The following is a 17,465-nucleotide window of genomic DNA, read 5'->3' as shown; positions in this document are numbered from 1 at the left end:
ATATGTTCAATATCCAAAATAATCAATCATCATTTTCAAGCCATGTTCAACGTCTACCTTTAAAGTCATAATATGGGCAAATTAAAGCTTCAATCTTCGAAAAATGATCTTTAATAATTTCCTGTTACACATATGTATTAAACGAAATTACCAAAATCGAGAATTTTTTAGAATTAAAATTTGCCGTTTAAAACAAAAAAAAAACGTCTCCTGAAAAATTTGCTAAATGGTCTATTGAACATACAAGAACTAAGGCAGCGAGAAGTCTGGGTATCATCAGAATCGTAGTCGTCTACAATATTAGAAATGGACTCAGGGTCCGGAGGTCGATTTTCGTCCTCTTCCATTTCAACAAATTAAAAAAAAAATTAAACAATAATTATTATTTTAGAAATAAAAAATGGTAGAAATAATACACGCAACTTCGTCGCAAACCAATGACACTAACAAAAATAATGAATAAGAAAAGGTAACAATAAATAAATCTTATCAGTACGCCGCGCCGTCAGCAAGCCGTCAAACACAGAGCACTGGATGTTAACACAACTGCACACTTCCGAGGTTCGGTGACTCATCAACAACAATATTAATGGGCGTGCAAGACAAAAGGCTGTCGTAAGTTTATTTAAAATATATGCACCAATACACACAATTGTTGTTGCCCGCCTCAACTCTAATTGCATGACTTATAATAATTTTTTATTTGTATAACTGGCACGTTATATGTAATTTCATGTAAACGTTAATAAAAACACGGAAATGTTTGTCTTTCTTTAAAAAAAATACTAGAACTTTCCAACTAGAGTTATATCATAATTTTAATGTTCAAGTTTCGGTACCTGTTCGTACAACCAAAATTAAATTAGTGGTTGATAATTAAGAATGGCAACACTTGCATTTCATCGTAAGCTCAAAATTATTTTCTTTTTTGTATAATCTATGGATAAAATTTCGACTTGTATATCTATGCTTTCTTCGTATGCTTCCTGTCACTTTTTGTTGGTTATGTTATTTGGCTTTATTGCTTTCGTCAATTTGTGCATTTTGTCAACTAAAAAAACTTGTTGAATTCCGCTGCATACAAAGGAGGGTGAACTACTAGATCCTTCCGTGAAAGCATGGATCCCACCACTATCAAGTTAGAACCAGGCACAAGTGTGGAAGAAAGTGTTGCTGTGATATTAACTCCTATCGATATAGACTATCCTTTTATGAAAAAAGAAATCCTGGAATCCATTACCGAAAAGAATTCAGGTATTTTGTTTTATTTTTTTGGTACATAACTGATATATGGACGTAAAATGCCATCGAAAATAAAACTGCAGTTTTTTTTACATACATCGACCTCACGAAAGAGCCCCTTTATGTGCGGTATGCAAACGGGGGAGTTGTCTACCCTTAGTTGGGCAACGATCTGGGGGGAGGGGAGTCTGAGACTCTACAATTCGGACCTCGAAAAGGCCTCATAGGGTTAGATGTTTTGTTTTGTTTTGCCAAGGAATGCAGCCCTATTGTTACCCTCTTAAACCACATTCCTCTATCCGACATTTTTCCATCCTCAAAGACAGATCTCGCAATGTTTGGTCAGAGTATTGGCACGTTGCTAGTCAATCCAAGGGAGCCTGCTCGTAATATTAAAAATATTTGAATGATTTGTACACCGCCGTTTTTGTGCAAAACCACCTCAATCGCCTCAATACAAAGGATTATCCGATTGTTTCAAGAATTCCCCCATTTCTCCAAAAATAATTTTGCTCACTTATTCGAATGAGGATTGGACATTGTTTCGTTCCTTCTCGTCTTTTTAAAATTCACGTTCTTGACTCCTCAGATTGTACATTCTGTGGTCTTGAAGTGGGAACTTTACATCACATATTTTTGCTGTCCCTCTCTAAACAAATGTCTTCTCTTCTATCAAGCCTTGTCTAAAATTGCCTCTCCTCCATTCAACATCTCATCTCTTCTCAAGTCTGAATTGGACTCCAATCTTCCGTATAATGTTGAAATTTGCCTATTTAAACAAAATTGATTTATTAATTTACCTTGACTCATTCCATAATTTAAAATGATGGCCTAGATCACCCTTGAAGGGTGAAAGCCAGAACCAATTGAAAACAATAGGTCTGCATTAATTGGTGTATTTTTATTTTACTAACACACTTACCGCGGGAAGGGTTCGAATTTGGGAGTCGGGTTTGGGTAACGCCGCCCCGGGAACCATTTATTAGATAACCAACATGTCATAGGTCACCCCAAGTTATTTGCTACGTAAGCAGGGGTTCCCCGGTTTCATGGAGTGAGGTTTGTCTAGGTCTTGGCGGCTGATACGTCAACCCATCGACTGCGTGGTGGGCCGGATCAGGAGAGACTGGATGAAGGAGACTTTTGACACCTCCAGCGAGACTCTTAAACCATAGCCTTGCACCGAATTGCGAGGGATGCATTCATACGTCAGTCACTACTCACCCATCCCTCATATCCTTTTCCTTCCTAGAATTTCCTCTCCTTATTATTAAAATACTTTATTATTACCGTTTTCGCCCACTCATCGTGAACTGCGGCTAGGTTTTATGATAATTGTATTTATCTCTTTGTTATATCTGCGTTACTATGCAGATTTCGGTGTTGGTAACTCTTCGTAAAAGTAAAAGGTTCTTTATTATAATTGTCTTTATTTACGTTACAATTAATAGGTCTGGATTAAGCTACTCTGTTCATTACCCGAGGGTTGGTAATTCTCTCGTTCAAGAAGCTTTTTCCCTGTTACTATAACCTCACAAGTACCCGTTACACTCTAGGGACATCTGACGGACTTTGGAGTAAGCTTTATGACTACCGCCATATATCGCTTAAATACTCAACCTTATTACTATACATCACACCCTTTAATTTTTATAGTTGTATTTATATATCATTTAATATTGCAGACTAGGATTGGACTACCCTTCCAGTCCTGTTGGATTAAAAACATTAATAAATAAAAATAATAAACTATGTAATTAACTTAGTGATTTGTTTTTTATCTATTTAACATCCATTTTCCCCTTAGAAAATAAATATCACATATATTTGTCGATATAATGTAAAGTTGTGTTTATAAAACAGCTGTACGTCTCTGAAGCAGAACGAAGCTAACACGGCCAATGGCGTGACAAAGCAGCTGTCTTTATCATTTACTTTATTTCTTCCTGGGAACAATAATAAATGATTATTTATGTTTCAAATATATTTTTTTTTTTATTAGTAAAAAAAGATACACGAATTACATAATATAACAATTACATAATATAATTACACAATATAGTACAGTTATTAATTACATAATATAAGTATTTGATGTACCCCCATAAATAAGCAGGGCTTGTGTGTATGGGGGTGTTGTTATATTGGTTTATATTTGGTACGATTCGGTTCAACTGTTCGGAATACTTTTTAAGGTGGCTTTTGAATTCGTTTATATTTGCATTCATGTTTCTAATTTTTTCTGGTAATGAGTTAAAAAAATTAACTCCGAGATATTCATGGTTGAACTGTCCTATTGTTTTTTTACATTTAGGAGTAGGAAGTATTGATGTTTGTCTAAGATTTCTGTTATTTTTAAAGGGTGCAATTTTATTTTGAATATAGTTGTTAAGATTTCAGGTACTGAAATATTAATATTGGTGCTTGTCACCCTAATGGGTGTGGCAACATTTATTTTGTGTCAGCGATTGCCGGGGCAATTTCGTATTGCCACGGATTTTTAATCCTCCTTTTCTTGTTACCATCCGTCTTGGGCGGGTCGTTTTTGGCAAAACGGCAGAGCTGCCAGGTTTTCACTTACATGTGGTTTATAAAACCGCGGAGAGAGATAGCAATATTGGGCTCACCGTACATGAGCTGCCTTACGGGTCTTTTTTATTGTTTAAATAAAGACCAATATTCAAGAGCTGGAGTTATTATTGAAGAGTTACTCCAGTCACACTTCCCTTTGGAATCTGGTGTTACCACGCCGGATTCCTCTGTCAGGAGAGTGAAGTTGAGATCCTGAACAATAGTTTTTTATAAATTTGTAATGTTGCATGGTAGAAGTATAATGCACTTAATTTTCTGACCATAAATTGTTTGAATAAAAGTTCGGACGAATATGAATAGGGTTTTTTAAATATGGTTTTTATTATTAGTTTTTGTGATATGTAAATTGTTTGAGTTTGATTTTTATATGTACCGCCCCAGCCTATAATGCCGTATTGTATAATTGATTGACAGAAAGCGAAGTATGTGGTTCTAAGTAATTTTTCGTTTAAAATATCTCTTTAACATCTAAATATATATGTTAGTTTTCTTATTCTGTTGTTCAGAATATTTATATGTGGGGACCATTTTAAACGCTGGTCTATTGTTATGCCTAGATACTTTATATCGGTCTTGCTTTCTATTTTTGTGCATAACATATTGCATTTGTGGTTTTCTGTATTTTTTACAGAGTGGATAATTATGTTTATTTCTCTAGGTGCTTCTTGTTTTTTAATGAAAAATGGTAAATAATAAGGTTTTTTTAGAATTTAAAGTCAACAGGTTTTCATCAAACCATAATTTTAGTTCATTGATATCTGTATTTGCCATGTTATTTTATTCTGACCAGGTGTTTGCTTTTAGTAGTAGGACTGAATCGTCAGCGTAAGAGACAATGTCTCCATATTTGCAAATATTGAATATATCATTGACATATATAATAAATAACAATGGTCCCAAAACCGTGCCTTGGAGTATTGAAAAGTCGCTATATTTTGAATCGCTGACTTGATTGAGTAATTTTACTTGTTGAGGTCTTTTATATAAATAACTAGTTATCCATGCTAAGACTTTTCACTAATCCCTACTGATTTTAATTTACTTATTAATTTTTTATGTGATATGCTGTCGAAAGCTTTTTTGAGGTCTATAAATATGGCAAGACATTTTTTATCGGAATCTAGGGCCATATATAAATAGTTGGTTATTTTTGCTATCGCGTCGTGAGTACTTGTATTTTTTTTTATCCGAATTGGTTATAATTAATTATTTTATTTTCTTCTAAGAATGTCCAAATTTGTTTTTTTACAATTTTTTCATATATTTTTTATATATTCGAGAGAAGTGAAATCGGTATAAATATATAAATATTGTTCCAATTTACTAACAAAATACCCATCTGGTCACTCATGTAAATTTTTTTTAACTTACTTCAAGTAGCTTATCAGCAGGAGCTTTTTAAAACAATTAATTCAATCCTTCTATAAATACAAACAATAATCATATAAATTGCACCGATAAAAGACGAATTGTAATACTAGCATGTCTTTACACATACTATCAATGTATTGTTGTTTTATTGTTCCAGATAGCATTGACGTGGAGAGTGTTCATATCAAGGCAGAACCAGGACACCGGGAAGAAGATGGAGGGGGAATTCATTTTACGAAAATTGACATAGACCTCCCAGATGTTAAAAGGGAATGTTTAGAGCACTCTGAGAGTATTACCGAGACTGCTGCAGGTAAAATCGATTTTTGTTTGTCTGAATTCGTTTTCGTAATATTCTATTTTCATTAAAGATACCTACTTATTGAGCTTTACCGCCATATTTTTCAGACTTGATAACGGACTTGAAAACGCATCCTGAAGAAAAGCCTCATTCGTGTCCCCATTGCAACTACTCCTGCTCGGATAAATTTCGTTTAACAATGCACTTACGCACCCATACCGGAGAAAAACCTCATTCTTGTTCATATTGTAACTACTCTTGCTCACGCAAGTCATCATTAACAGTGCACTTACGTACACATACTGGAGAAAAACCTTTTTCATGTTCTCATTGTACCTACACCTGCTCACACGGATCAGATTTAACAGTGCACTTACGCACACATACTGGAGAAAAACCTCATTCTTGTTCCTATTGTAACTACTTTTGCTCACGCAAGTCAACATTAACAGTGCACTTACGCACACATACTGGAGAAAAACCTTTTTCATGTTCCCATTGTACCTACACCTGCTCACAAGGATCAGAATTAACAGTGCACTTACGCACACATACTGGAGAAAAACCTTATTCGTGTTCCTATTGTAACTACTCCTGCTCAGAAAAATCACGTTTAACAGTGCACTTACGCACCCATACTGGTTTAAAACCTTATTCATGTTCCTACTGCGGCTATTCATGTTCTCAAAAGGTTCATTTAAAAAGTCACATTCTTATCCATTCTGGAGAAAAACCTCATTCATGTCCCCATTGTCAATACTCTGGCTCAGAAAAATCACGTTTAAAAAGTCACTTACGCACCCATACTGGAGAAAAACCTCACGCATGTCCCCATTGTAACTACTGCTGTTCAGACAAATCACATTTAAATCGGCACCTACGCACCCATACTAGAGTAAAACCTAATTCATGCTGACGATAGGGAAGTTTAAATATTTTACATGCCGACTCAATGTAAAAAAAAATATTTTACGTAATGCGGTTGAAACCAAACCTTTTAATGTATCAAAGTATATCGCAAAGTCTAACTGAAACAATGTTATTCAGATTGCTTAATATTGAAACGCTTTTGTGGTTATTCCAACAATCCGGTTCCCACTTAATTGCCCTCTCTCTTATTTTTATTCCTTTCCCCAAAGGTTTTACTTTCTAAATTAAGCAAACAAGAAGATTTAGAAAAACAGATATCAATAATAGATTTTCAAATTAAAAAAAAATAATAACAGATATGTGGACTGTTAGGACGGGTTGTTTCATAGAATTTGAACAATTCATCAGATTTCAACGTTAATGTACAAGTTCAGTGAACTTCCTATTCAATTTCTGTCACTATATCATTATGGGCCAGTTACTTGGCAGAAGTGAAAAATAGCAGAACTTAAATAAAACTTTCACAGACCTTGAAAATTAACTTTGAAATTTGAATAATTTTAAACAACTTATTCTTTAGTTGTCTAAGATAATTTTTCAAATTTAGCTGAAATTCATGATAATTTTTGCTGCATTTGGGTCAGTATATATGTATGGGATTGACAATATTTTCCCCTTTATTTGCAACGAAGGTGTTAAATATATTTGCAGCTTTTAAGAGGAAGCTACAAGCCAAAAATGTGTATATTCTTGGTATACCTAGGTAATAGGCATTGAAATCGCTTGGCAAACGGAGTCTAGAAACGTTCAATTTCAAGCACAAAACTGGTTTTTATTTATTTTGTAAATAATTTTATAAGAAAGCGAAAAAGTTAATCAAATGAAACTGTCACAGATAATATTTGCTATAATACTGATGTTTTTTAAGTTCTTTCCTTTACGCGTTCATACATTTCTATTGAAAAAATAATTTTTACTATTTTCTCATATATGTTTTTAATTTATTATTTATTTGTATTCTACTCAAGTGAAACGATAGGAAAACCTTCAATTTATCTAAAGTATATTTTTTTGTATTCATAATGTAAACCAATTCGTTATAAAGATTAATCAAAATAGTGAGCATTACCTTATCTTAATTTACGACATGTTTCCGGGTTATGAATAATAACACTGATTTCGTTATTCTTGTATTTTTTCATGTAATTTATTTCATTTATAAGTCCATACTCTTTTACTGCCATTTTCAGCCTGATCCAACTCTGTTTTTCATAAATTTCTTTTGTATGTTGTATAATATATGAAAGTTTGTTTTTATATGCTTTAAAATCATAATTAAGTAATTTTTTGTTATTTGGTTGAAGAGGAGTTAGAGCTTGCTTATGTGGTACCAATTAAACCATGAGTTATCTACAGTTTTATACGTTTGAAGTTAGACAGTTCGGATTTTGGTATTATGTTATTTGTCGAGTCACTTGTATTTGGTGGCTTTGTGGGATTGCGAAATTTGTAATTAAAAAAAACATGAATAATAAATATTATATACAATTATTGAATTCCTTTGTTCAACAGAACTCTCTATGACAACCATTATTGTAATAGTATTGTACCCAGTGGCGGCTGGCACTTCGAGCAACGAACTCATGAAATTTCAGTCTAAAATATCAACCGATAAGCAAGTAAGAGTTATAAAATTAATAATGTAAAAGTATCAAGTTAAATTCAACAGGCTCGAATTTTAGATTTTTGTATCACGTGTCCTAAGTCACGTGGTGCGAGCGAATTCCATATCGCTCATGGAGAAACGTCACCCGGGAACATCAATTATATGAAGACGCAGAGCGTGGATGTCGACCATAGTATTGAAATTTCTCCGAAACATGAACGGCGTTCGCCAATGCCTTTTAAACTCTATGGTGAGATGGTGCCACTTTAGTTTACAGTTTGCATACCGATAATTCCAGTAGGTAGCTACAAGCTTCAAAACTGCTAATTTCTAGTATCTTTCACCGCTGAAGATTTACCTGTCCTGACATAAGGATAAAATGGCAATATTTTTAGCGCAGTACCCATTTTAGCGAGTACAAGCCGCCACTGATTGTACCTGATTATATCGTTCATACTCACTGTATTATGTTACTTACTATACACTCATTATTGTATTCCTGAAAACTTACCTATAACAAGTACGCATGTAAAAAACCTTCAAGGCGTGAATAACTAAATAAACGTCTTGGTATAGGTATATCATTCCATTGGTAACTACGAACTTTTGGTAGAATTGAATAATAAAGTTTAGTTTAAATTTAAAGTAACATTAGGAGTGCCTCAAGGCCTTCATTTAGGTCCACTTCTTTTAATTATATTTATAAATATTTTTTCTTTGTGTTTCTATAATGTTAAATTCATTCTATTTGCAAATGACCTAAAGCTTTTCAAGATTATAAAATATTCAAATGATGCACTTATCCTTCAGATAAACATAGATAGACAGACAGGCAAGCTGGTGTGAAATAAGTGCTTGGATAGTGTACAAAGGAAGTTCCTTAGATATGTTTAATTCAAGTTGAGACCACGTGTAATTGATTTAACATATTATCAGTTGCGAACTTACCAAATACAAGAGGTCCATAAAATAAGATTTCTCTGATGGTTTGTGAATAATGTGTGTGTCTCTATTGTTTATATCTCTATTATGATTTGATTTATATCTAAAACCTCTCTCCATGGCTATAAATGTTTTTTTTTTGTAAATTTTTCGTTTTATATAATCTTTTGTTTTGTGTACATTTTTTAATTCATATTCCTTTCTCACAAATTTAAATTTTTTTTTTCCATATTATGCCGTCACAGTTAAAGTCACAAGGAAGAAATCCATACTAGGCGACGATATGCGTGTGTACTGTGATCGGCTAGCCAGGCTATATTTGAAAACTATGCGATCACCTCTCTTACCTACGTCATGAGAATGGGTCAGAACAATTTACGGAGTTCCGTCTTTTCGCACCTTTCATCTGTCAAAGTAACAGCTCCCATACAAATAAATGATAATCCGCGGCAGTCCCACAATAGATCTGACCCCCTCTCCTGAGGAAGATTATAGCGTAGTGTGTCAGCCCAACATATAATACGTACATTCTTCGCCCATAATATATGTGCATGTAATATAGCGCAATAATGTCTCCAAGGCATTATGTTGAACACAATATTACAAGGCAAGCATTTTGATTCGAATTTATTTTACAGCGTTTTTCATTAAAATTGAATGCACGGACGTGCATGCCGCGTAAGTACTTTGAAATAAATTCTATTTAATAATTCAGTACAATCAGTAATGTTTTTTTGCTATATAGTAATGTTTAAGTCATATTGTAAAATTGCACCTGCAAATTGTTAACCTTCACTCAATAAGCCATTTTTGAGTATTTTTATTAGTTGCTTAAAGATAATTATAAAATCGATTGTGCAATTTGTAAGAAATTTATTTAATGATTTTTTCGGAATCCATTCAATTTTGTTTGTATATAAGTAATGAATAAACTGATACCACATAGTCGACGCAAACTCTAAATGGATTCGTACGTATGCAAAGTATACTGGAATGATAATGACATGCAACTTCGTATAGTAAAGTGTTAAAGTTATTAGCATTTTTAAAACTATATCCATATATAACTATGCTAAAAAATCATCACTGTTGATATTTAAAGCATAAACGGGTCCGGCTGTCATTCCACCCATGTGTCTCGGCAAAGCCAATCTCAAAATCTGCAAAGAAATAAATTATTTGGGGCATGTTGTCACTGATGACCTAAATCATATAAATGATATAGTACTCCAAAGAAGAGTACTGAGCGTGCGAGCCAACGTGCTCGCCAGGAGTTCAACAAGTGCAGTCGTTCGGTGAAGAAGCAACTATTCCAAACATACGACAAGAGTTTTTACACTAGCGAACTATGGACAAGGCATACACAAGGCGTTTTGAATACACTCCTATTACATTATAACTACGCATACAGGGCGCTGTCCGGCCTCCCTTGGCGATACAGCGCTTCAGATATGTTCGCTTAGGGAAGGGTGCATGGGTTTTCATGCGCCACAGAGTAGCCGGGATGAGTCAGCGCCACCGGAAAACACTATTGTCCAGGCTGTCGCCCAGTGGCAAGGCGCGCCATGTAAATTTCCCTCAAACCACCGTAGTACAAGTGCTAAATATGTTTTATTTTATTATTTTTAAATGATAAACTAATGTTTATAAGACAAGGTTTTATGCATAGCATCAAAGACAACAAATAATTACAAGCAATAATTAGTCGCCTGAAATATCAATACAAATTGAAAATATTTCCCGAGTAAAAATAAGTAAAAATGTTTTATTTTATTTTCAACTTAAGGCGATGCACTACGTCGTGTGATATTTTAAATTGAGCCGCTATCAAAAATAGCCCCTACGTAGATGGCGATAAGGTTTAAATTCCGCTTAACACCATCCGCCTGTTTTCATTTATGCAAGAAAAAAACATGGCCATAAAGTGCCCTTTATTTTATTTTGTGGATGTTCAGCCATAAATATATATTTTTTTATCATTTTATAAAAAAACTTAATTTGCCACATTATACAATAAAATCTTAACCGAAAATGGGTTCGTAAGTAGGAGATTTTCAACTTTAAAGCAGTTTTCATAGGCCTTATACATTAATTTTTTCTGGGCTTATAAAAAGACTTTTCTAAAAAGTTCTCAATTATTTCAAAGGCCAAGATGTATTTCTACTCGCAGTATTTAATTACACCATCAAAAACAAAAACAGAAACATTTCTAGGCTACCAAATTTTCAAACCAAAAACACATGATTTTGCATTACTACATATGGCATCGCCTTAATATCATGTAATTTATTTAGATGTACGCTTTTATATGGCAGACAGAATATTGTACTCATATTTTAGAATTACGCGATTTCGGAATTCTTGCAGACTCCCTTGTGTTAAGTCAGACCTTAGATCGAGAATCCGCCAGTTTTGAGCAAGCTGTTCTCTGAATGAGTCTAAAGTAAGACAAACTTTTGTGAAAATGAATACTTACGTGTACAGGGCTAGAAGATTCTTAACCCTAGAAGCCTAATCTATTTTATAGGTACACAAAGCCTTAACATACGTCTCAGAGGCGTGCACATGTAAATGACAGCCAGTAGGCCAAAATATACTTACTTGTGACCTATTTTTCGATGGAAAGCTACGGTTGGAATGTAAACTAATAATAAAACAAAGTTTTATCAATGAAAACTACTATCACAGGTATTTATTACAACGAATCAAAAAATTATGCTTATGTTCAAACAAAAAAATCGTCTTCTTAAAAATCAACTTGAACATATGTTTTTTTTAAACAATCATATATTTTTTAAGATTAATTTCTTGTTCTTAGGGTAAACATTAAAAGTAATCATGCTTTTAATTACTAGCTATAATTTTAGAGCAATCTACACAGACATCAACTTTGTGCTCAGAAAATACTGACTTTTTGCACTTATAGCACACTAATTTTGACATTCTCTTTTTTTTTAGCAGCAAAAAGCGCAGTATTTACGTTTTTTGGGCTCTGGTTCTCCTGCCGGAAGTTTATTACCTGAATCAGTAGTTTTTGCGAAAATTTGGCTTATATTTTTAAGTCGGAGCTTCAAGTCTGAATCCAAGGCTTGACCGAATCTGTGCTGAGTTGTATAATGAATTCTCTTTTGTTTGAGAGTTTATTTGATCATGCTGTGGCCATAAATTACCGCAGAATTAACGAAAGAAATGCCATAGAAACAGCCATTGACTATCTATTAGTTTTGCGGCTGCACGACATTGAGGCGGACATTTGATCAAATGAATCTACTCCTCCTTTTGTTTGGTTCTAGAAATGAATCATGTCTGGTTTGCCACTTGAATTATTAATTATTGCATTTTCATCACAACAAGATAAAAGGTAAACCATATTTGCAGGTTTTGGCTTGTACGATAGAAGTGTCAGAGGGCCATCAAAACAAAACGTAGAACTGCCAACAGGTCGAGATCTCGAGTTCTTCAATTTTTCGTGCATTTCTCGCTTATTTGATCGAATAATGCCCACTAGATTTAATTTTTATTTGAGTTGGTCCTCGAGAGGTGCGGACTTTATTCATAGCTGAAGTTCTGTGAGATGATTGACCCTTATTTGTTGACCAAACATCCCGCGTCCATTCTTACCGTGAAGAGTATTTCCAGGAACACGATAAATTCGCCCTGACTTGGCAGATTGCGAAGCATGAGCAGAATAAGATGCTAGGTCAGCTTTTGAAATTTTGAGTCCGCTTCTTCAGTGGGAGCAGATTCTTGTAAAGGGAAAGCCTCTTCAGTTACATAGTTATTCTCATCTTTGCTTTGAATGTCGTCCAAACTGGCTGTCCTCGACTTCAGGAGCTGATTCTCCCAGAGAAAGACTATCTTCTTGGTCTAAGATTTTCAAAATATCGTTACTGTTTAATATATTAGACCATGACATATTGGTATCTGAAACAATGCCAAAATAAACATAAAATGGACGAAAAATTAACGAAAGTAAAAACACATAATCTTAGTTAAAAAGTTACACAAAGCCTAAACATACGTCTCGCAGGCGTACTATACCTCAAAAACTCACAAATGGCTGGATTAACCTTAGTGATACAGGTACCATCGGCGAGCTCCTGTCGGCCACTGGGTTGGTTAAAGAGCACGAGGAGCTAACTTCAACCGTTAGAAAGAGAAATAGAATTTACGATTGTGTGTACTCCTCGCAGGCGTAGATAAGGCTTCTAGGGTTAAAAGAATCCAGCAGTTAACTCTGTACAAATCTCAAGTACGCCTTACAATCGAATTTGGGATCCATCTCAGGGCTGGAGCTCCACAAAAATTGATAAACCTACTTGATTCAGTGCAGTAGAGGGCGGTCCGTCAGATTGATAATTCATATCTAATGCACAGGGTGAAGGGTGTTCCTCTCACTGTCCTCGCTCTGACTACAACAGAATGTCTAACTATTATATATCTACCCATTGACCTAATATCTACATATTAAATGTAACTGTTGTTAGTATAAATTGAACTGGCCGAAGCCCAACTACCGGCGAAAAACCCATGAAGTGAATTTTAAACTGCTATTTGATAAGTGATTAGGTATCCTGTTTTATCTTATTGTTTTGGTGATATTCAAATTTCTATTCAAAATTCATCTGTCGTATTATCGCACAATCATGTTTTGCAAATTTTCTTTAGTGTTCTTTTTTTTTTCATTTATTCAAATTTCTTGTTCCTTTAATAAAAAAAATTCAAGCCATTTTGAGATTTTCTTGTCATAATAAAGTTTCATCTTGAGAAAATATGCTGTAAAAATTCATTTTCTTAGTCAGATGAACCTTGCCGTCAGGAAACATTTCGATATTTTTCTGCTTCAATGACATTTTAGTTTTTAAAATAGTTTTTGGGGCCATATAATGAATTGCTGAATGCAATTACATGGCACTTGTGAATATGCTGTGCCTCACTGCAAAACCAGGTTGGCCCAAAGGCATATTAGTTTTATTGCTCCAAAAATGTATAATTCTTTATGTACAACCTTTAAAAGGGACACGTGTGTAAACCTTCAATCTTTTAAAAAGTACATCAAATCTTGGCTAAAAAACACTGAACTAGATATTTTTTTCTTATAAGTTTTAGCAAAGCTATCTGTAACATTTATATCCATGTATACATTATTTTTTATTATTTCACATACATACAAAACAGCGGATATATTTTATTGTTTGTATTGCTTTGTCTGCCAATTCACTTTTTAAGATGTCTTCAAAACTAGTATTTACCTTATTTTTTGTGTTATTTTAAAACTTTTACATGTTACATGATTTAGTTTCTTGTATTTCATCTCTACAGTAACTCTTTTAAAATAACTTAAATTTATATTTAATATTGTATCTCCACTTAAACCATAGAAATAAGATAAAAATACTTATAATACCCAAACTCAGGCTTCGCCTTCGTGGGATTTTTTTTAATCATGTACATTTATTTCAATATTTTTTATACATTTTTCAATATTTTATGTAACCATGTATGTATAAAAAAAAAAAAAAATTATATTGTATGGTCGCACCTTTTTTTTGAATAGCCTTGAGATTTTCTACCTTGTCCATCATCACCGCTCCGTCAGCTATATTTGTGGTTAAGTAGTGTACAAACGTTTTCCATACAAAAAGCGCGAAGATATCAATCTAGTGAGTTGTTTATTTATGAGTATAACCTAAAAATTATCACTGACGCATGCTTTTGTCGTTGCCAATCGTTGCATCCCGCTTTTAAACTCTAATTCTATATAATATTCTTTAGGAAAACAGTTCCTAACGCACGAAAACAGTTATCATCCCTTGTGTTAGTCATTGGTAAGTTCTAATGCTGATATTTTCTGCAAATGCACATCTGCGATGTTTCTATTGACGCGGTTCACATGTGAACCTGAACTTGTGTGAACACGTGAACCGCCGTTTTCAGCTGGTTTTCTATTTCCTACAGGAACACTGGTTGTATATACGCGCAATGCCAGGCGCGTGACACAATCTGACTTACTGAACCCGGATGGTGTGTAGGCAAAACCGCCGACCGAATTATTAATACACCGTTGTCGGAATAACAATAATTCTGTCGGCGGTTCAAAATGTTGGTGCGATCTAGCTCAACTTTTGACGCCATATGACGTTTTATTTGAGGAACGTTTGAACTATCAATTTGAAGTCTACCTTTTTGATAATTGATTTACAAAGGCATTGATTGAAATTGTAACTAATTCTAAAATATTCCACGACATTTTATCAAAAGCATATTCATGATACACGGCTTTGCCGTTTTATGTAGAGATATAGTGGAAGTCCAGCGTTAGATTACTGTATTCCAACGATCGACGACGATTCTCTCCACCGATTTCAATCGTCTTATCGTCAATGTCACTAGTATATCCTTATTTGAAAATATTTTTACAGTAAAATCCATTGCTTGGCACAATATTAAAACCTAAGAACAATATTCGCAGCTCATAGAAATTGGAGTTCCGTTAAAACAACGTTCTGTTTTAGGAAGTTTCAGATAAATGTTTTGTGCACAACAGAGCCATGAATCTACTTAATCCAGAGAGTGTTTACATCAAGACGGAACCAGTGCCCCGGGAAGACAATGGAGGTGAAATGCCGTATACGGATATGGATTTCGACCTCCCAGATGTAAAGAAGGAATGTTTGCAGGATTCGGAAAGTACTACAGCAATCTTTTTATTTATTCTTACAAATCTCATGATTTAACCTTACCTTAGTTGTGATATAATTATAGTTAAATTAATTACAGTGCACTGAAAACACAATATTGATACAATGAAGCATTATTCCATTGGTTACATACAACAAAACGCCGTACTGAAGGTGCTCAAGAGTTAACATTTTATCCTTCTTAAAGGATCGGTCTTGAAGTGGACATCTGGGGTCCTTCATATATCTGAAATTAACTTAAAGTCTCTCTTCCAAATTCCGGAAAACACACGGTTTTTATTACGGAAGATATTTTCTTAGAAACACTTTTTATACGTACAATTGTTTTTTGAAACATTCACAATTAGTCCTACATCATGTGCCCATTTAAGCAGTTGTTTAAATTATCTTTGTAATGAAATAACCAGTTCTAAATATACCAACGTTACAACAATTGACGAGCTGAATATAAACAATCTCCCCAGGGCATACGCTGATAATCCTGACCAATTTCTTGAATCTTTAATGCTTTTTTAATAAATGTATGGACTAATTTAGCAAAGCAAGGTATGCAATGTGATGAAACATTCTGAGCAGGGAAAGAAGCTTGACTTAAAGAAATTACAAATCGAAAACAGTATTTGGTGTGTGAAATTATGTAGTTGTTTTTATGAAAGTGTAAGAAATGATTGTCGAAGGACCTTGGATGATTGAGCAATGACCACTGCACATAAGACAATATTTGTTGTACGGATAAAGGAAGGACTCACCATTAGGAAAGGGCACTTGTTTCTTCCCGTCTTTTCTCTTCACAACAATGTCACTTAACACGGAGCGGCTTGCACGATATACGGTGCGAATAATTAGGCAATAAGATAAGGGAGATGAAATCTCGCGGATGCGGTTTTATTGTGAGCGGTTCGGGTTATTGCAACATACTGATTGATTACCAAAGGGCACATAAATTAGCAGGAATGGAAAGGAAGGTAGGACAAAGGACAACAATACTATCTCAGTACAGTGGTCGCAGGTATGTGTGCATGAGATGTATGTATAAATTAACTTCTATTGCGCATTGGCGCAACCAGTATTTCTTCTCTAAAATAAAATGTATCTTTGGAGGACTTAATCACAACCAATGCAATGAAATATCTCTTTAAAGTACTTATCGTTCCTCTAACAAACCTAGTCAATCTGTCTTTAACTGAAAGCGTTTTCCCCACAGCTCTCACACAAGCTATTGTTTAACCAATATTATAAAAATGACATTAACAACTATTTACCAATAAGCCTACTCAATACGTTTTCAAAAATATTGGACAAATACTATAAAACAACTCCTATCCTACTAAGAAAGTAATTTCTGAATCGATGTAATCCATCTATGTTTGTATTATGTACTTAACTTATTTGATTAAATATAATTTTAAAGCTGCTCATCTCGATGCAGGAATTCCCTAGTGAGATGAGCAGCGGAGGTATTTTATTTTATTTGCTGCGACTATTCATGCGCTTTGACATCGCATTATTCTAGCAAGGCTTATAGACTTACCTTGGTCTGGTTTTATTCCTTATTTTCATCAACGATATAACAAATTGTTTATACGATGTCGAGGTATTGCTCTTTGCTGATGATATCACGCTTTACAAAAAATACTAATGAAAATCATTGTTAAACACTACCTATGCATACCGACTATTGGTGCTTACATGGACTGTAATTTTAACGAGCGAATACAAACAAATATATTCCGTTCATATGTTTATGTTGAAGTATCTCGCTTGAATACAAAAATTATCA

General features: G+C 34.1%; 1 protein-coding gene across 1 annotated transcript; it reads left to right on the top strand.

Moving 5' to 3' along the window:
• The first annotated feature begins 999 nt into the window (after positions 1–999).
• Positions 1,000–11,807, top strand: LOC149415141 (uncharacterized). Its single transcript, XM_089643014.1, has 4 exons — positions 1,000–1,254; positions 5,363–5,518; positions 5,614–5,754; positions 11,803–11,807. Exons 1-4 carry the CDS (start codon positions 1,119–1,121, stop codon positions 11,805–11,807), a joined length of 438 nt encoding a protein of 145 aa, XP_089499140.1. The 5' UTR covers positions 1,000–1,118.
• The last annotated feature ends 5,658 nt before the right edge of the window (positions 11,808–17,465 follow it).

Source organism: Hesperophylax consimilis, chromosome 19 (genome assembly GCF_061612785.1).
Source record: "Hesperophylax consimilis isolate HC1 chromosome 19, BYU_Hcon_1.0, whole genome shotgun sequence".
NCBI classification, from domain to species: Eukaryota; Metazoa; Arthropoda; class Insecta; order Trichoptera; family Limnephilidae; genus Hesperophylax; species Hesperophylax consimilis.
The sequence above is the reverse complement of the archived record's forward strand: the minus strand, read 5'-3'. Positions and strand labels throughout refer to the sequence as shown.